This window comes from Otolemur garnettii, unplaced genomic scaffold, assembly GCF_000181295.1.
Source record: "Otolemur garnettii isolate 467f Iridium unplaced genomic scaffold, OtoGar3 scaffold00018, whole genome shotgun sequence".
In the NCBI taxonomy this organism is placed as follows: domain Eukaryota; kingdom Metazoa; phylum Chordata; class Mammalia; order Primates; family Galagidae; genus Otolemur; species Otolemur garnettii.
The window spans coordinates 13246000-13268061 of NW_003852413.1; the positions used below are offsets into that span (position 1 = coordinate 13246000).

Below are 22062 nucleotides of genomic sequence, written 5' to 3' on the forward strand. Positions count from 1 at the left end.
TATACACCTAGTAGAGGAATTGTAGGATCAAATGGCAGGTCTATTTTTAGATCCCTAAGTGTTCTCCAAACATCTTTCCAAAAGGAACATATTAGCTTGCATTCCCACCAGCAGTGTAAAAGTGTTCCCTTTTCTCCACATCCACACCAACATCTCTGGTTTTGGGATTTTGTGATGTGGGCTAATCTTACTGGAGTTAGATGATATCTCAGAGTGGTTTTGATTTGCATTTCTCTGATGGTTAAGGATGATGAGCATTTTTTCATGTCTGTAGGCCATGCGCCTGTCTTCTTCAGAGAAGTTTCCCTTCAAGTCCCTTGCCCACCCTGAGATGGGATCACTTGTTCTTTTCTGGCTAATATGTTTGACTGCTCTGTAGATTCTGGTTATTAAACCTTTGTCAGAGACATAACCAGAAAATATCTTCTCCCATTCTGAGGGCTGTCTGCTTGCTTTACTTACTGTGTTCTTGGCTGTGAGAAGCTTTTCAGTTTGATCAGGTCCCAGTAATGTATATTTGGCGTTGCTTCAGTTGCCCAGGGGTCCTCCTCATAAAATATTTGCCCAGGCCGATTTCTTCAAGTGTTTTCCCTGCAGTGTCTTCTAGTATTTCTAACAATTTAATTATTTTGAGACTTGCTATTTTTTTTTTTTTTTTGAGACAGAGCCTCACTCTGTTGCCCAGACTAGAGTGCCATGGCATCAGGCTACCTCACAGCAACCTCAAACTCCTGCACTCAAATGATCCTCCTGCCTCAGCCTCCCAAGTAGCTGGGAATATAGGCACCCAACTAATTTTTCTATTTGTAGTAGAGACAAGGTCTCACTTTCATTTAGGGTGATCTTGGATACCTGAGCTCAAGTGATCCTCCCACATCAACCTCCCTGAGTGCTAGAATTATAGGTGAGAGCCCACCACACCTGGCTGACAATTTCTATTCTAGGAGGAAAACTATATATTTGTTCAATATAGTAAAATGCTGCATGGATTTAGAGCAGTGGTTCTCAACTTTCCTAATGCTGTGCCCTTTAATATAGTTCCTGTGGGTTGCAACCCACAGGTTGAGAACCACTGAGTTAGAAGCAGAAAAACACTATTGAATTTAGAGAAGAGGTAACAGGTTACTCTGTAAACTTTCTATAGTGTGTTAGGATTACAAAAAAGAATTTAAAAGAATACGTGGAAGAGTTGAATCATATGCACATCAGAAGAAGAACAAGAGGTTGGGCTAGAAAGAGCTGCAAGAGGGATAAGGGAATACAACCTATCCACCTGTCCAACCATATGCCCCTTGCAGTGTAAAAGTTGAGCTTAACCATGACTATGGGGACTGGGAGTCAGTTTCACCAAGGAAGTTAGAGAAAAGAACTGTCGTAGCAGTGGAACTTGGGTAAATGTTTAATAACTGGCACACAAAAAGTAAGAATTTGTAGCAGGGTGTGCCCACTTCTATAACGTATGCACACATTGGAGAATTCCTGACAATGTAATATTCACAGGTTGCCCACGCCCACACAGCTGGCTGAATCACACCACTGACTGTAAGAGTACACCCTGAGGCTGCTGTTACCAACGACAAAGCTGAGGGATGGTCAAACCAGATCAAATGTCGAATTCTCCTAGGAAAAAATGAATATCATGATAGTTAATGAGAAGAAGTATGGACTTCAAGACCGATCAATGGTTAAAGAGAGGTCTGTAAAGTCACCAGAGGCTGAAGAGAAATTCAGCTTCTGTCAGAGAGATGGGGCAAATGGACAAATGAATCCAGATACCACAAAATTACTTAATAAAATTAATGTATCCATTGTTATCAAATTTTGCATTAAGTAGAATTCTACATAACCCAGTGCTTCTGAAAACACACGTCTGTAAATGATGGGAACAGAGATTCAGTCATTGTGTGAACATCATGAATGTACTCCCACGAACTAGCTAGGATGCCCTACTGCACATCTCAGTTACATGGGACACGAACCCTACTGCACATCTCGGTTACATGGGACACGAACCCTACTGCACATCTCAGTTACGTGGGACACGCACCCTACTGCACATCTCGGTTCTGTGGGACACGGACCCTACTGCACATCTCGGTTACGTGGGACATGGACCCTACTGCACATCTCGGTTACGTGGGACACGGACCCTACTGCACATCTCGGTTACATGGGACATGGCCTAGCACTTTCAGGCCTTAAACCTGTAAGCAGGTCACTGTACTGAGTACTGGAGGCAAGTGTAACACAATGGTAAGTTTTTGTATATCTAAACACAGATTGTGCCAAAGATACAGTAAAAACACAATATAAAAGATAAAAAACCTGGTACAGTTCTATAGGACACTTACCATGAATGGAGCTTGCAGGACTGGAAGTTGCTCTGGGTGAGTCGGTGAGTGAAGGTGAAGGCCTGGGACATGGCTGTACACCACTGTGGACTTTATAGCACTCTATACTTAGGCTGCACTAAATTTATTTAAAAATTTTCTTTTCTCAATAATAATTAACCTTAGCTTACTATAACATTCTTACTTTATAAATTTTAAATGCTTTTAACTTTCTGACTCTTTTGTAACAACACATAGCTTAAAACACAAACGCGTCCAGTTGTAAAGAAGTATTTTTTCTTTATATGCTTGTAAGCCTTTTCCTATTAAATTTTTTTGTTGTTTTTACTTTTTAACTTTTTTTTGGTTAAAATCTAAGACATGAACAAACACACATGTTTTCCTAGGCCCATCCAGGGGTCAGGATCATTAAGATGTCTCTAGGTGATAGGAATTTTTCATAATTTGTTTCAGTCCATGTCATGGGACCACTATTGGACATGGGTTTTCCAGAATGTTGTCATACAGCTCATGACAGACTATCCATGTGTAGCATACACATAGAAATCATTCCATAATTTTGGTTGTTGAGGCTGACATACATTTATATTTTTCAGTGACCATTATGCTTAGTATGCTGACTTTGAACTATCTCTGATATAGTTCAGAATTATTCAAGATTAAAAATTTCCACATAGGTTAGATTTTTAAATATTAAAAAAACTGCATCTATTATATTCCAACAGTTGATTAACCAAATGACTTCATTTCAGGGCCATGCAATAATTAACCATATCCAGTTATCTAGTGACTTCCAAAAGTACAATTTCCCTGGCCAGTGGTGAAGGGGAATCTGTTTTCATCTTAGTCTTTCAATCACTCACTCTCGCACAGATTCGTGTATTTGCTCACCAAACCTTAATCAATTCTTTAGCATGTACCAGGCAATACTCCAGGGTCTAAAAATAATATTTTTAGCCCTTAAAGGGTTTTGTCCACTGAACAAAGAATCTTTTCCACTAGTTTTTAAATTAAAAAAAAAAAATTGGCAGAGAACAGAACCGGAGGAAAGGTCTGACACAAAACGCTTTGGAGGGAGAACTATTCATTTCTTCTCTGCTCATGTCTTGTTATTGCTTCTCCTGCTCTAGGAAGCAAGGTCATAATTCACTGCCAAACTGTATCTAAGCTTATCTTCCAGAGCATTCTTCCTAGAAAATGGCACTGGCGCTTTGCACTGCTCTGACTGAATGGCTCCGTCTTCCTTTCTGAGGGAGCAGAGCAGACAAGCCTTCTTGGGTGGGATGGAAAATACATTTCTATTCTCAGCATTATTAATTCTAATTCAGGAGGGCACAAAGAAAATGCCACTTTTCTCTGTGCCCTTAGGACGTGCATGCAGGGGAAACAAGAATTAAATAATGAAACAGGTCCCAAACAAAGCATCTGATGCTAGGCATTGAGACTTCTGTTTCTCAATGCTCCTAAAACCCCACAATGAGGTTTGTAATTTTATTCTTTGGGAAATTGATTCCTGTAAGCTTTTCGCACACTGAGAATTACCCAATCTTATGAAATATCCCCCCTCCGCCCCACAAGCCCTTCTGGTAACACAGACCAGATTTCTAGATGTCCTACCGGCAGCCGACCTTTTCTCGTGAACCCCAGTCAGTGGCTAAGGGAGAGAAGCATCGATGCTTTAAAATCTCTTTTCTATGCCTGCAAGCAAAAATTTTACAGCATTTCTCCTTGATATGAAATCTCTGCTTGGACATCTGGTTTCACAGTGAGGAACTTTCAAATACATTTGCTTCAAAGAAAGGACTTAGCCCTGGTGGTGCAGCAATGCCAAAAGAATGTTCCACGGTCTCTCTGTAGAGCTATTTCTTACGTTTCCCCAATAAACTTCTGTGAGCTCAGTGGATAGTGCTAACTTGCACTCAAATGATTTGGCTTTGCTGTACAGCCTTTTGTAGGCACTTCCCCAGAGTATACAAACTTAGGCACAACTTAGGCTTAGTTTCAGGCCACTGTAACACAGCTAATATCACAATAAAGATTCTGGTTATCTTTCTATATCACTCAAACTGGTTTCCCAGTGCATATAATAGTTATGTTTGTATCACAGCATAGTCCATTAAATGTGAAGTAGCATCATGCCTAAAAGAAACAACGTATATAACTTAATCAAGACTTTATTGATAAAAAATAGTAACAATTATCTGAGCCTCTAGAGCAGTGCTTTTCAACCTTTTTTATGTCATGGCACCCTTGAGCCTATAGTTAAACTTTCATAGCACACTTTCATAGCACACTTTCATAGCACACTTTCATAGCACTCTTATGTTGATCAACAAAAAGAGTAAAAAAAGGAACACACTTACTGGGCTTTGAACTTCTTTCAAAATAATTTAATTAAGACAGTAGCATCTCAGAATACCAAATCAATACTTAAGTACGCCAACAACAGCCAAACTGAAAATATAGTCAAGGACTCTATTCCTTTTACAGTAGTGCCAAAGAAGATGAAATATCTGGGAATTTACCTAACAAAGGACGTGAAAGATCTCTATAAAGAGAACTATGAAACTCTAAGATATAGCTGAAGATGTTAACAAATGGAAAAACATACCATGCTCATGGCTGGGAAGAATCAACATTGCTAAAATGTCCATACTACCCAAAGCAATCTACAGATTTAATGCAATCCCTATTAAAGCACCATTGTCATACTTTAAAGAGCTAGGAAAAAAATCGTGCTTTGTTTTATATGGAATCAGAAAAAAACTCGAATAGCCAATACATTTCTCAGAAACAAAAACAAATCGGGAGGTATCACATTACCAGACTTCAGGCTATACTATAAATCTATAGTGATCAAAACAGCATGGTACTGGCACAAAAACAGAGCAGTAGATGTATGGAACAGAATAGAGAACCAAGACATGAACCCAGCTACTTATTGTCATTTGATCTTTGATGAGCCTATCAAAAACATTCAGTGGGGGAAAGACTCCCTATTTAACAAATGGTGCTGGGTGAACACCCACCTTGCACCATTAACAAAAATTGATTCTCACTGGATAAAAGATTCTAACTTAAGACATGAAACTACAAAAATACTAGACGAGAGTGCAGGGAAAACACTTGAAGAAATCAGTCTGGGAGAATATTTTATGAGGAGGACCCTCCCCCAAGCAATTGAAGCAACACCAAAAATACATTAGAGGAATCTGATCAAACTAAAAAGCTTTTGCACAGCCAAAAGCACAGTAAGTAAAGCAAACAGACAACCTTCAGAATGGGAGAAGATTTTTGCAGGGTAAGCTTCTGACAAAGGTCTGATAACTAGCATCCTCAGAGAACTCAAACTAATCAATAAGAAAAGAACAAATAACACCATTTCTATGTGGGCAAGAGACTTGAACAAAAACTTCTCTGATGAAGACAGGCGTATGGCTTACAAACACATGAAAAAATGCTCATCATCCTTAATCAGAGAAATGCAAATCAAAACTACTTCGAGATATCATCTAACTCCAGTAAGATTAGCCCACATAATAAAATCCTAAAACTATAGATGTTGGCATGGATGTGGAGAGAAGGGAACGCTTCTACACTGCTGGTGGGAATGCAAGCTAATACAACCTTTTTAGAAAGAAGTTTGGAAAACACTCAAGGAACTTAAAGTAGACCTACTGTTTGATCCTGTAATTCCTCTACTAGGTATATACCCTTATGATCAAAAATTATTTTACAACAAAGACATTTGCACCAGATTGTTTATTGCAGCCCAATTCATAATTGCCAAGACATAGAAACAGCTCAAGTGCGCACTGACCCATGAATGGATTAACAAATTGTGGTATATGTACACCATGGAATACTATGTAGCCATAAAAAGATGGAGACTTCACATCTTTTATGTTTACCTGGATGGTGCAGGAACACATTTTTGTTAGTAGAGTATCTCAAGAATGGGAAAAAAAGTATCCAATGTCCTCAATACTACTGTGAAATCCATATATAATCACCTCCACAATCATACAAATGCTAAAACATAACTATAGTCCAGAAGGTAGAAGGGAAGAGGAGAGAGAAGGAAGGGAGGAGGTGGGAGGAGGGAGAGTGTTTGGGGGGACCTCACCTAATGTGCATGATGCAATGGTACATTTCAAAACTATTAAGAAAACAGTATAATTGTGATGGATGTGTTAATCAGTTCAATGTAAGCATTTCACATTGTATATCAAATCAGCACACTGAACTCCATAAATGCATCAATGTACAAAGTTATGATTTAATAAAAACAAAAAAATTAAAAATAGTTTTATTGAGATGAAATCTACATAAAATTCATCAACTTAAAAAAATGAAAATAATTTAATTAATGATCTTTAAAATTTTTCATGGCACACTGGTATGCCACCAGTAGACAATCACTACTCTAGAGAGTTGTCATCTTTTAGCTGCTGGAAGGCCTTGGCTGGATTGATGACTGCTGACTGATGAGGGTGGTAGTCGCTTAAGGTTGGAGTGGCTGTGGCAATTTCTTAAAATAAGACAACAATTAAGTTTGACTCTTCCTTTGACAAGAGGAAGCATGTGATACTGTTTGATAGCATTTTATGTGCAGTAGAACTATCAAAATGTAAGTCAATCCTCTCAAAACCTGCTACTATTTTGTTACCAAGTTTATGGGATGTTCTAAATCCTTTATTGTTACTTTAATAATTTCACAGCATCTTTACCAGGCATAAATTCTCTCCTCATCTATAAGAAGCAACTCCTTAGCCATTCAAGTTTGATCATGAGATTGTAGCCATTCAGTCAGATCTTCAGGCCCCACTTCTAACTCTAGCTCTCCTGCTATTTCTACTACATACTAAAATATCTTCACTAAGCCTTAAATCCCTCAAAGTCATCTATGAATCTTGGAATCAACTTCTTCCAACTCCTGTTAATGCTGTTATTTGATCTCTTCCCATGAATCACAAATGTTCTTAATGGATCTAGAATGGGGACTCCTTTCAAGAACATTTTAAATTTGCTTTGCCCAGTTAGTAATTCAGAGGAATCACTCTATATGGTAGCTATAACCTTATAAAGAGTATTTCTTAAATAGTAATAATCAAAAGTCAAAATTACTCCTTGATCCATGGGCTGTAGAATGGATGTTCTGCTGGCAGGCAAGAAAACAATCATCTCCTTGTACATCTTCATTGGAGCTCTTGGGTCACCAGGTGCATTGTCAATAAGTAGATATATTTTGAAAAAAATCTTTTTTGTATGAGGAGTAAGTAGGTCTCAACAGTTGGCTTAAAACATTCAGTAAAGCAGGCTGTCAACACATGTGCTGTCATCCAGGCTTTATTGTTCTACTCACAGAACACGAGCAGAACAGACTTAGCATCATTTTTAAGGGACCTGGGATTTGGGGGATGGTAAATGAGCTCTGGCTTCAACTTCAAGTCTCCAGCTCCATCAGCCCCTAACAACAGAGTCAGCTTGTCCTTTGAAACTTTGAAGTGGTGACTTTTTTCTTCTCTAGCTATGAAAGTCCTCGATGGAATCTTGGGGTAGAAAAGATAGAAAGCTATTTTGTCTGCAATGAAAATCTGTTGCTTAGTGTAGCCTCCTTTGCCAATGAACTTCTGGATAGCTTGCTGCAGCTTCTCCTTCATCACCTGCTGATTCTTCCTGCACTTTTAGATGCATTCTTTCCATAAACCTCATGAACAAACCTTTGCTAGCTTCAAACTTCTCTTCTGTAGCTTCTTCACCTCTCTCGGCCTTTATAGAATTGAACAGAGTTAGGGCCTTGCTCTGGATTACACTTTGGCTTGAGAGAATGTTGCGGTTGGTTTGATGTTTTGTCCAGACCACTTGGACTTCCTCAACATCAGCAATAAGGCTGTTTGTCTTTCTTAGCACTTGTGTGTTCACTGGAATGGCACCTTTTCTTTCTTTTTTTTTTTTTTGAGACAGAGTAAATAGCTAGAACACAGTGCTGTTACCCTGGCTAGAGTACAGTGGTGTTATTACAGCTCTCTGCAACCTCTAACTCTTGGGCTCAAATGGACTTCCTGCCTCAGCCTCCTGAGTTGCTGGGGCTACAGGTACTTGACACCATGCCCAGCTGATTTTTCAAATTTTTTGTAGAAGGCAGGGGTCTTATGCTTGCTCAGGCTGGTTTCGAACTCCTGACCTCAAGCAATCTTCCTGCCTCAGCCTTTGAACCACACTTTTATTAATAATTTCCTTCAAAAGCTTTTCCTTTACATTCACATCTTGGTGAACTGTTTGGCACAAGAGCCCTAGTTTTCTGCCTATCTCAGCTTTCAACATGCCTTCCTCACTAAGCTTAATCACTGCTAGCTTTGGATTTAAAGTGAGAGATGTCTGACACTTCCATTCTCTTAAATACTTAGGCACCACTGTAGAGTTATTAATTGTCCTAATTCCAACATCGTTGTAGCTCAGTGAATAGGGAGGCCTGAGGAGAGGTAGAGATGGACGAATGGCTGGTCAGTACAGCAGTCTGAACACTCACAGCATTTATTGATTAAGCTTCGTTGTGTTGGAGACTCAGATGGGGAGGGAAGACGAGGGGTGAGGGATGAAAAATTACCTACTGGGTAATGGGTAGGCCAAAAGCCCAGACTTCACTACCGTACAATTCATCCAGGTAAGTAAAACTCAAAATCTACTGAAATTAAAAAAAAAAAAAGTTGCCATCTTATAAGGGTGCTCCAAACAATTATAAGAGTAATATCAAAGATCAGCATCACAGATATAATGGTAATGAAAAAGTCTGAAATAATTCTAAGGCTCACACTTATAAAACACGACACTGAGACAATAAGTGAGCTCGTGCTGTTGGAAAAATGTCACTGGTAGACTTGTTCAAAGCAGGGTTACCACAAACCTCTGACTTGCCAAAAAATGCAGTATCTGCCAAGAGCCATAAAGTGAACTGTAATAAAACAAGGTGTGCCTGTACGTTCAAGGTAAAGGGTATTTTATTAGAATCTGCCCAATTAAGCAAATATACCACTGCTATCACAAGACATGAAAATTCCTTCCTCATATCTGCTATATATCACAAAATATTTATGAGCTTGCTACCACAAAGCATGAGAATAAAATATTATTAATTATCAGAGGCTTTTATGGCTTATGAGGTAATATCATTTGTTTATTCAGCATGTTTTTATCATTCCCATTGAAACAAATATTGCACTAAGTGCTTGCTCTCAAAAAAGCCTGGAGTCTAGCTGGCGAGAAGAGAATTAACCAAAACACAGGTCTAAATGCCCTATCTGCAATTCTGAAATCCAAAAATCCATTGAAAAATACAAATTCCTTTCAAAAGGTTGCAATTAACTTCTTCGCGGATAAAATATGACTGCTGTAGTGAGGGTTTTTGTAAATCTCGGAATATTCGTACTTCACTGTTCATTTATGTGTCTGAGAACATTGTGTTGTCCCAGACTCCCCTGGGGACACAGGACGAGCACTGTATCACCTTCCTAGAATGTGCAGATTCTGATTTGCAAAACACATCCAACCTCAAAGGGTTTGGATGGGGACTGTGGATCAGCATTATAATGCAGCAAAAGCATCATTATAGGAATGAATAAGGAGGGCAGGAGCTTCTCACTCTGACAGTTCACAGAGAAGATGACATTTAAGTCTCAAAGGGAAAGGACATTTACACAGCACTCATGGACATTTCACACAGAGGCGCGGGATCACAGAGAGCATGGCTTCTGTGTCGGAGAATGCCATTTGATGAGGTGGAGAGGACAGTGACATCTAGACAAGTGGCTCTCAAAGTTTTTGGTCCCAGGACCGCTTTCTACTCTTAAAAATTGACAATCCCAAAGAGGGTTTGTTTATGTGGGCTACATCTACTGATGTCTGCCATGTTAGAAATTAAAACTAAGAAATTTTAAAACAGCAGTAGTAAACCCACTATGTGTGAAGAAAAATGTAAGATTTTAATAAAAAATAACTATTTTCCAAAGACAAAAATAAAAGCGAGAAAGTGGCTCTGTTTTATATTTTTGGAAACCTTTATAATGTCCAGTTTAAGAGAAGGCAGCCGGATTCTTGCACCTGCTTCTGTAGCCAATCTCTTGCAAAATGTCACTTCGATTAAGGTTCAGGAAGAAAATCTAGGCTCACATGGGTAAACAGTTAGAAAAACAAGGGGTATTTCAGGAGCCTTTTTAGAAGACTGGGGATATTCTTTGTTACTACACCAAAACTTGACAAGTGGTAGTTTCTTTCTTTTTTTTTTTTTTTATTTCTTATAGCATAACTATGTACATTAATGCAATCATGGGGTATAGTGTGCTGTTTTCATATACATTTTGAAATACTCTCATCAAACTGGTTAACATAACCTTCATGTCATTTGACAAGTGGTAGTTTCTTAAAAGTTATTTGCAATGAGGACTCTGAAACTCTCTGGGTGAACTTTGTACACTGATACATGAAAGCCCCTTGGTCTCTTTGGTGAATGGACCTTTTACCCATGAATGGCTTTGTAACTTCAGGTATTGGTCATTTGGAAACCGTGGTTCAGTGAGTTCCATACATCCTCCAAAGGTTGATCCACTTCATTCTCTTCCTCCCCCTTTCTTACCGTTCATATCACTAATAACACCACTGATCTCATCAGAAAAGTCTTTAAGTGTAGGGAAGCTGTCAAGCTCATAGTGGTGGTACTGGTTTTCCAAAATTCTAATTTTCGCTTGAAAGCTGAAATTTTATCATTAGCAACAGCACCATCAGTTGTTATCCTTGAAGTGTCAGGCTCACCTCATTCATTTTCAGGAAAATATCTGCCAGACACTCAAGTCTGAACAAGCCGAGGTTGCCTGTCAATCGTCCTTCCAGAGTGACTAGACTTCAGCGCCCTCTCAAACGCACAGCTGCTTTTCCTTGAGACAATCACCCTGCTTCAGTATGCAGCCGAAGCACTTTATGCGCACTTCCCATTAATATTAAAAGAGATGCGTCCTCAAGGTTTGAGATTTAATAAAATTAATACAGATGCTTCTCAACTTATGATGGGCTTACATCCCAATAAACTCAATTTAAACTGAAAATATCATAAGTTGACAATGTGCTTAATACCATGATAGACCCGTGGTAAAGTAAAAAATTGTATGTCAAACCAATGGAAGTCAGGAGCTGTCTGTACATTTTATCACTTTGGGTTTTTTTGTTTTGTTTTGTTTCTTTAACTACAAGTATGTGGTGAAGAAAATAATGACTACTGGTGCCGTTTAATGTTAATAATGTCTCGTTTCATACAAATGCAGCAGCAGTTTTACCCACCGTTGTTTTGGTACCATCGATGCAACGTTAACACAGTGGAAAAGTAAAGCGATGTCTTTGTGTTGTTATGAAAATAGTATTGACCCTGTGGAGCCCTTGTGAAGGTCTCAGGGACCCACAGAAGTCTGAGGACAACACCTTTCAATCATAAAGTGTTTTTTTAATGCTATGCTGAAAAGTATAGGTTTTATCCTGTAGGCAACTGAAAGCCACTAATTTAAGTAAAAACAATATGCTTCTATTTGTGTTTTAGAAAAGTCCTCTTATCAACAGCGTGAGGGATAGATTTGAGATGGTTGAGTAATTGTTAGTGATTCCAGACAGGAGGGATTGTACTAGGCAAGATCAAAGATAATGAAGTTCTGATTAAGAAGGTAGGAACTAGTAACTGGGGAGTCGGGTCTAAGTTTGCAGATACTCAAGAGTTGTCTTTAGGAATTGACCTATGAGAGGTACGAGAAGGAATGAATTCATTCAAGGGGACTTCAATAAATCTGACCTGAGTGACTGAGTGGATGATGGTAGTTTAATTCAGATAAATCAATACAAGAAGAAGAGCAGGTTGAGGATAGGGGAAGAGCAAGAGGAAGCTAAATCCAGTTTATGATACGTCTAGTTTGAGTAGCCACTAGATCATCCAAGGGGAAATGTCCCATGGTGGTCAGAAATGTAGACTGAAGGCTCAGAAAATAAGTCTGAGTGAAGGCGAACATTTAAAATTCACTCATGTGGAAGTTCACATGAAGGGGTAAGATTGTCCTGGGATAGTGTTTACACAGAAAACAGAGGCTCTGACTACTCCCATTGTTTGAGTGCAATAAAGGGGAAGAAATGGGAAGGGGAAAGAGGGTTCCAGAAAAGAAGATGACACAGGAAAGTGCTGCCATGTAGCTAAGGGGATTTTTAGGACCGACTATATGCAGATGGAGTCGCTGTTCACGCACGTTCATGGTCTCTGGCTGGAGTGGCTATCTAATGCTCCTGCCCCGTGGGTGTGGACAGAAATGAGCGTGAGGAGGTAGGGATTTTTCCCACTCATCCTCTCGCACTTCGGTAATCCACCATGGGAGGACGCCCCAGGCAGTACCAGTCAGTACAGTGAGCAGAGAATGTACAGACTGGAGAGCTGGCTACACCCAGGGTCAAGCCTGGAGTCGGCACAGTCAGTGCACAGCCTGAATTCGAGCCACATCGGCGACCCACAGATGTGCTGCAAGAAAAAGAAACGATGCTGACAGTCACCACGTGCTGAGACTGCTCCACAGCACTACTGTGGCAACACCTGACCATGCGTGTCTCTTGTAAAATGCATAAAGACTTCAAACACTAGACCAAACACTAGGGTGAGTTCCTTCTCCTAACGGCAAATGAAATAAGCAAATAAGAGTAAAAACCAGTAAAAATGCCCTAGCAGAATGATATCGAGTAGTAAAGTAAGACATAATTCCATAAACCAATGATTTTCAACTGGTCTGTCATGAAAAAAATTTAAGATTATTAATTAAATTATTTTTTAAAGAAGTTCAAAGCACAGTAAGTATATTCTTTTACTTTTTTTGATTAGCAATGTCCTCCAGAATCATTATTTTGTTATTAATCAACAAAATCCCAAGAATTCTCAGTAATCTCAGGAAATCAGGAGAGAAGAAAACTGTGTAGCAGCCTCATCTTTTTCCTCTTCTGGCTGAGAGTAGTGGAGACGGACGTGAATGTCAAGGTGGGCTCCCTTGAGGGTGGGATGGCTTTTGGGTTTCAGGGATACACACTAAATAGAGATCATTAAAAAACCAGAACAATGCCTCCTCCATTGAGGTAGTGTGAACCCTGAAACACCTTTGACAGAAGCCTCAGCGAGAGGACAGTCAGCACACCAAGACTGCATGTTGGCCTCCACTGCAGCCCTGCTGCCCTCTCGTCAGGCCAAAGAACGTCATCCTGCAAAGCTATTTCACTTATAATGAGAATCACTGTGCTTCAGAAGCTTTGCTACTGAATGCTGAACATCAGGCAGATCCTGGTTAATAACTGAATTTATCCTACTTTATCTACTAAATTGAAATGATAAAGAAAGACCCAGCACATCACCTAAATGGGGGAGTGCTTAGTCTTGCTCCGGCTTCTCAGCAGTACCAAATGCTAGGTGCACAATGCTTACACATGGAGAATATGTGAACAAGAATACTGTGCTCCCCTAACATGTCACTCAAACATCAAGGATAACCAGCAGACATTCTTAATTGAGAATAGCCAAAAAAACTCAGGAAAGAAAGTTTCTTTAGTACCATCCAGCTAATTATAAAACAACTCAAAGTAAAATCTGTGGGAATGGAGACACTATGGTAAAAAGCCTAGGGTAAGCACTGCATAATTTAAGTACAGCACAAGAATTAAAAGATATGATTACAAGCAAACTGGGGATATTATAAGCCTGGACAATGTGAACATCATAATACCATCTAAGGTGGGAGGTGAAGAGAGGTTATGAGAGAAGGTATGAGTTTACAAATGTACGCATTTTTCAGCCAAAATCACCAAATTCTGCACAAAAGTGCAGCAATTCCTTCTGCTTTACTCTTTTCTTTCATGTGTTGAATTATGGTAAAATCAAAGATTTTCCTAAAACAAACAAAAGAGTAGAATCTAGAGTAGTATTCATTTCACAAATCCATTAGGCTTTCCTTTCTTTTTTCCCCTTACATGTAGTAGGATATCTGAAATTATTAGTTTACCTAATTTTATGATGGTTATTTCTGGGTGATGAGATTTGGGGTGATTTTAAAAACTTTTATCAATTTTCCCCTTGCATTTTGACTTATTTGTAATGAGCATATACCATTTACTATTTTTATAAAAACCATAGAGTAGATTATCTTTAAAAAAATAAATGCATGGCTCGGTGCTTGTAGCTCAGGGGCTAGGGCTCCAGCCACATACACTGGAGCTGGTGGGTTCAAACCCAGCCCAGGCCTGCCAAACAACAGTGACAACAACAACCAAAAAATAGTCAGGCATCCTGGAGGGTGCCTGTAGTACCAGCTATTTGAGAGGCTGAGGTAAGAGATTCGCTTGAGCACAAGAGTTGAGGTTGCTGTGAGCTGTGATGCCACAGCACTCTACTGAGGGCAACACAGTGAGACTCTGTCTCAAAAAAAAAAATTAATGAATAAATGCAGATATGCCATGATGTTAATTACACTGGCTCTGGGTAGTAGGACCATAGATATTTTGTTATTGTTTTGTATGGTTGAGGAATAAATGAGAGATGAAAACTGGACCTTTTGTACACTACTGCGGTGAATTTAAGATGGTTTCAAAATCTCCCATTATCCCAGTTAATCCTCCCCATGAGAGGAGAAGTCTACTTTCCCTTCCCTTGATTCTGAGCTGGCCCTGTAACCTATCTGCACCAGCAGAATGTGGTGGAAGGACACTGTGAATCTTGCTTGGGCAAGCCTAAACAGAAATGCAGGTTCTGTCTTCACCTCTTTTAATACTCTTTGATGTTAGCTGCTGTGCGGAAAGTCTGACTACTCTGTTAGGAAGAAAGGCCATATAGAAAGGGCCTGAAACAATCTTAGACATTCCAGCTGCAGTCAAGCTTCCTGGTGAACGCAACCCCATGAGGAACACACTGAGCAGAAGAACCACCCAGCTGATCCCTGCCCAAGTTCCCAATGCAAAGAATTATGGGCATGCAACATGGCCACTGAGTTTGGGCATGTTTTGGTTTGCAGCAGAGAAAATTCTTTTGAGAAGTGTGACTTTGTATGTAAGGAGTGAGCCAAAGCAGTAAAATTAAGTGATAAGATTTTTTTACTCTTAAATTTTTAAGCTATCACAGCATAAAAGATTTGTTCTTATGAATTGGTTTGTTTCTATGACTCTTCTTCTTACAGGAAAGAAGTTCTGTTCTGTGAAAGACCTTAGCATACCTGCTGTTTCTCTGCCAGCAGGCTCATGCCTCAGTTAGTCTCAGCTACTATTAGTCCCACAGGGTCCACTGGATTTCTTCAGACTGGTAAGTCTTCCTTTTATACCAAATACTTTTTATTGCTTGTTATTGCAAAAATGATATTATAATTCAATATAGATAAAGTAAGAAAAATCACAAGTTTCACCAGGGATGCATACTAGTCAAGTTTTGATATACAGTTGAAGTCTGTGTTCTCTTGATATTTACTATATTTGAAAAAATAGGCTCAAGTGTATGTATTTTGTAACCTCCTTTTTTTGAAAAATATATTGTGACACTTTCAATGTCCTTAAATATCCTTCTTCAACATTATTTTCAAAAGTGCCCATTTTTCAGTATACTCCCTGTGGTGAACAACACAGAGAAGAGATTGAGAATCCCCGTGTTGCAGTGTCTGGCACATAATAGGAGCTCAAGAAATACTTATTGACTAAATGAATGAAAGCTAAAACAAACCTCTTTTTGATGAGCTAAAGCTTAGTGAAACTCTTAATTGCCCCCTTAAAGCAAATTCTGAAAATGAGTCAAAGGCCAGGCATGTCTCTCAGGCAATTTAATAATGATAGGCATTGCCAAATTGTCCTCCAGAAATGTTTTATCAAGTTACATTGCACCAAGCTGTTAGCCTTTTAAGTGGATTTCAATAGACTACTTTATAGCTCAAATTTTCTCTGAAGAGTTATTTTAATGAAAGGTGCTGTTTAGCCATAGAAACATTACTGTAAACTTTGACAGAATGCACACTAGCTTTACCCTCCACCTCCATTCTTGATCACTAGCTTGAGACAGTCAATCAACTTGAAGGTGGGGTGTAGTATGTTTCACAATTAGCATGAACACTGTTCTTATAGCACTATTGAATGTATCTCAGACAAATATATTTGGTTTCAGAAAATCAAGGCTAATGGCAACTGCGTCTCTCTCCAAGTATCAATATCTATCTTTGTATCTATAACAACTAATGCAAAACACTCAAATATAATTACAATGCCCACATCAAACCAATGCAACAATGGTATGCCCTTCAGGCAGACAGAGAAGGAGAGTGAGAGTAGGTTCATTTTTGCACTTGGTCATTGGACTCCTTTACGCAGACAGAACATAGGATGCTGGATAAGGTATAATAACATCTGAGGCTCTCAAGTAGGACAGATTATGGGGGAGCGTGGCTCTGCCAGTTGTCTAGTAGCATGATCTTGACCTGGTTATTTCACCTCAGGGGCTCAGTTTCCCCATTTGTAATGTGGGGAAGATAGAAACGCCTTCCTTATAAAGATTACCATAAGGTTTAAATGAGATAATGGAACACGAGACAAATGTAAATGTTTGGCAGAGAGCCTGGCACATAGTATGTGCTAAGTAAATATCACCTATTTTTCTTACCATTTTCTTTTTTTTTTTGGTGACATAGTCTGAAGAAAAACAGCCAAGGCAAAGAATGCTAATAAATCAATCACCTTAGCAATTTGAATGTAGTTAGTAAAAAAAAGAAGTCATTCACTTTACACATAATCTAGGTAAGTGAATCAAAGCTGAACTGATTATTTTCCGGTAACATATGGTACATATGTTTTTTTACATATATTATATATATCTTTTAAATTCAGTCTTTATGATTGCTGGCTTGTTTAAAATTAATATTAACATGTTTTTCCCTTTTAATAGGTAAATGAATTAAAAGCATAAAAATAAATAATTTAAAAATGGGCAATTATGCTAATTATAATTCTTTCAAAATATTTTTTAATCTTTAAGAGACAATACTAGAACTACATTATTAGGAGTTTGTTTTTCCTATTTTGGTTATACTTGGATTTAATTATTTAAAGTTTGGAAATAACGTACCACTCACCATTTAGATCTAAAGTGGAAAAGAAATTTACCTAAGATGAAAATGTTATACAACTGAAACAATTTACACGAAGCATGCAGTTCCTAAGAGCGAAACAGTTACACAGATCAATGGGGCAGTTCCCGTGCATTGAAATGGAAAAAAAAAACTTGAGAGATATTCTTAAATTACTAGAGTATGAAAAAGAAATATATTTTGGGAGATCTCAGAACATACTTGGGTATAAAAGATCACAGGTGGGACTACGACATGTAGGGAAAATGTCATTAACAAAAAGTAAGTCCCTACTGGGAAAGGGAGGGGGCTGGATGGAACGGCCTCTAAAGTGTCATTCATCCCTTAATGCTTTTTATTCTATATCATGTTGTTTAGGCTTAAAGGGCACATACAAAAAAAAGCAGCTTACGTGAACACGAACCTGTCTCCAAATTGCTCACGTTGCCTGCAGTAGGCCATAGAAAAGGAAGACGGAGAGGATAGGCAGAAAAGGGCAGCTATAAACCCCCGTTTTTCTTTTATTTTTCTTTGCTTTGTACGATTACTTTACATGCTTTAGGTATTGTGATAGCAAAGTCAAGTCACTGAAAAATAATCTTTTGCTGGGAATTCTTAAGAAATTTTTGTTCTCTTTTAAGCCTTATTTATAAAGGTTTCCAGATGCTTATCCTCATAGATTAAACACAGCATGATGTAGACACTTACAATAACATTTGCTGCTATGAAGCCAAGAAAAAACTACTTTGAGATCTAACCGCCTATCACCTAAAGAATTAGGGTCCAGGGAATTTTCTGTTGCTATTAAAGGTGTGATTCTCTGAAGTCATTTGGAAACAACCTAGGTTCTCAGCAGCACCACAGCTACCCTGCACTATGTCAAAGCACATCAAATGGTTGGCATTCCAAGCCTCAAACAGGTTTTCTCCCATTATGCAAATACATAATGAAAGGATGTGGGCAAAGAATAGAATGTAAATTGGAAGCTGACTTCTGAATTTAATAGCCAGCAGTACTGGGCTAAAACAGTCATTCTAATTTCAAGAGACAATTCCAACGTGGTTCTCAAGAGAAAGGACAGGGTTATTTTTCAAATATTTGTTCAATGTGAATGGATCAAGCTTGCCAAAAATGACTTTTTATGCTGGCATGCGATCTCTTCGGGGGAAGTCAGCCTGAGTCACTGGATACATCAAAGGTAGAGTCCAGTGAATGGAATGACTGCAGGCTGTGTGAACAGGCCAGATACCTGCGTTCCTCTGCCCACTGCTGGGATTTCAGCCCTCCTTTTAATTACATTAAAGCAGCTGGTACCACTGGTTACTGAAGTCTTCAGATTACCTTGATTGCTCGGTCATTATCTCTAATCAGCTGCTGCTTCTCATCTTCAAACTTTTGTACAACATCCTGGAGCCGTCTTTCTGCAGCAAGCTGCTGCCGGCTGTTCTCCTCTTTCAGAGAGGAGATGGTTGTCTGAAGTTCAGCTATGACCTAAAATGAAAACAGCATGCTCTCACTTCAGATTCCTCAGGGAGAGGCATCTATTTTACATGTATTTATGCTTAACAAAAGAAGGGATTTGGCAAAACTGTATTCCACAAGCTAAATAGTTTCAATTAACATATCACACACTATTATAATGCATGAAATTCCACACAATAAAAGGCTATAATGAAACTATGAATGGTGAACAACTGCTGAACCAAATATACTTGGAAGACATTTCCACTATAACATTCCACAATATTTACTCATCAGAAGAAAGAACATCTGTGATCTCAAAACTATGAGAAGTGTCAGATTTTATTTTACTGAGAAATGTACTTATTAGAATGAGAAAAAGCTATTTTGCTTTTCATAATACTTTGAACTGTAATAACCAAAGAAAATAATGATTGAAGTTCATTCTTCAAAGTCACCTAATTCTATGCAATAAATTTTGGATGCTTACTAATGTTTGTGTTAAGTACTTTTAAGTTGTTTTGTTGTTGTTGTTGTTTTGTTTTGTTTGAGACAGAGCCTCAAGCTGTCTCCCTGGGTAGACTGCTGTGGCGTCACAGCTCACAGCAACCTCAAACTCTTGGGCTTAAGTGATTCTCTTGCCTCAGCCTCCCAAGTAGCTCGGACTACAGGTGCCCGCCACAACGCCTGGCTATTTTTTGTCTGCGGTTGTCATTGTTGTTTGGTGGGCCCTGGCTGGGTTCAAACCCGCCAGCCTTGATGTATGTGGTTGGTGCCCTAGCTGCTTGAGCAACAGGCACCAAGCCAAAGTTCTTATGTCATTTACTATTAGAAACAAATGTTATTATTGCCATCTTTTATAAAAGAAGGAACAGAGGCACAGAAAGAGGTCAAATAATTCACATTGTTGAAAATGACATCCAGTTAAGGAGTCAAGCACTTTTTGAACCATGCAGTCAGATTAATAGCTGTACTAATTAGTTCCTCTAACAAGCCAACTTTATTTTTCTTTTAAACAGGGTTTTGGTATTGAAAAAAGTTTATACATCCAAATGGGTTCTCTCCTTCGTAACTGACCTACAGTCATTAACGTTTATTTAGGTTCAAATAGTGCCCTCTAAAGATTCCTGCAGTACACTCTACATTGGACAGTGTTTCTCTAACTTTTCAATTAACCATCTGATTAGGTATTTTTGTATTTTATTGGCCTTCTGAGAGCACTGTCCTTGCCTTGGTATGGATGTATCCATTTCCTCTCAAATTCAATAGTGATGACTTTTTAAAAGCAGGAAGTAGTTGCTTCTTCTAATAAATGAAACAGTAGCCCTGGGTTAGAATATAATGCTGTTGGTTCTAAGAAACGGGACCAGTTGGTGAGAAATATTACACAAGTTAATCATCTTTCGTGATGCTCAGGGTTTCCGACTATGATTTAGTGATGAAAGTAGATTACGGCATTATAAAGAAATAAAGAGAAAGTGTTTAGTCAGTTTTCATAGTATGTATTGCCTATAGAAATATTAGTTATTATTGATATAAATTATAGGATCTTTATAATAAATATGTAGTATTTATGCTTTTAAAGTGAGCAGAGTCACTGTAAAAATGTTTAACATTTAGAATTTTTAAATATTAAGGTACTAAGACAATTGCAAATGACAAATACATAACAGCAGGATGTCAATATTATTAAATGCAAACTTAAACCTTCTGATAGGTCATTTACTGAAAATGGAGATGTTTTCATTTACTTTCTGAATTTTGATTAAATATTGCTTCCACTGTGGCATCAATTCAATTAATTCCCATGGCACTTCTGTGAAGTACGAAAGGTTAAGTTCTTATAGTAAATGCCAAAAACTGTTGCAGAGACTAATCAAACCCGCGAAGCCAGGAGCCAGGGAAAAAAAAGAGCCAGATTTCCTTGGCCTAACATGAAACTTAGAGGTCTTTTACAAGAAGATGCGGCCAAATAGTTCAGTAAAAAATAACTTCTCAGGTCAATTTTTAAGCTGAGTAAACAACTCTATAGAAGAGATGGGTTTGATGCTGTAGAGTGTGTACATCATATGTTTAGTTCTGTGCAATAATTTTTTCAAGTCCAAAAACTTTTACTTATTTAATTTCAGAATGTTCCAGGGCTGCACATGTTTTGGTTACACAGTTTGTTTTGTACACTGTAGGTCAAAGCTGTAGGTGTGCCCTTGGCCTAGACTGTGTGAATTATCCTCCTTAGGTGTGAATTACTCAACCCTCTTTCCCTCTGCCACGTACTTGATTCCCTGTAATTTTGTCACATGTGTAGATTCATATATCCACAATTGGCGTCATGCAATATATTTTTAAAATATAAAGTAATTTTTTTAAAAACCCTAAAATTGTCTGACTACAAGCTAGCTGACTGAAGATAAAAATACTTTGGGATACTTCAAATGGTCACAAGGGCACGAAACAGGGACACTTCTCATTTTCAGAAGATTTAGGACAAAAAAATACATCAAAAAGAAATAAATACAGGTTTTGGAAGGGACTGCAAGTCAAGTACAGGGTGTTCTGTGGAGGGCATGCTTGTTTTCGTGTGGAAAATGAAATCTTACATTCTTTGGGGGAATAATGAGATTCCTTTGGGGGGAAATAATGAGATTATCTTTGGAAAGCTATTTTTAAAACTTTTATGAAGGTAATATAAGGGAGAGAATGTCAAAACACTTCAGGTGAAACACCTTGGCTAGATAAATACACAAATTTTTTGGTTGAAAGACTGGTAGATAAGCTGGCTATAGTAAGGTAGCTCAAATAAGGATAATTTTGGAAACACTTTAATATTTACTTTAAAATTGAGAAATAATCATACTAATCAGGTGAAAATGCTTCAGGGAAAGTGCAAAACTCTACTGGTTGTAGACCCAGAGTGTATGAGAATAGACCATTTTGGCTGGGCGTGGTGGCTCACGCCTGTTGTCCCAGCGCTGTGGGAGGCCGAGGCGGGTGGATCACCTGTGCTCAGAGGTTCGAGACCAGCTGAAGACCAGCCTGAGGCAGAGTGAGCCAGAGTGAGACCCCATCTCTACAACAATAACAAGACAGCGGGACCTTGTGAT

At 38.5% G+C, this 22062-nt stretch overlaps 1 protein-coding gene across 1 annotated transcript in view; it reads right to left on the reverse strand.

The window, feature by feature from the left end:
- The window catches only part of CEP112 (centrosomal protein 112), a 423284-nt gene that overhangs the window by 73312 nt on the left and 327910 nt on the right, over window positions 1–22062 (reverse strand). Inside the window, exon 23 of the mRNA XM_003786186.3 lies at window positions 18842–18991. Coding sequence (XP_003786234.1) covers window positions 18842–18991 — 150 coding nt within the window. The remainder of the gene's footprint in view (window positions 1–18841; window positions 18992–22062) is intronic.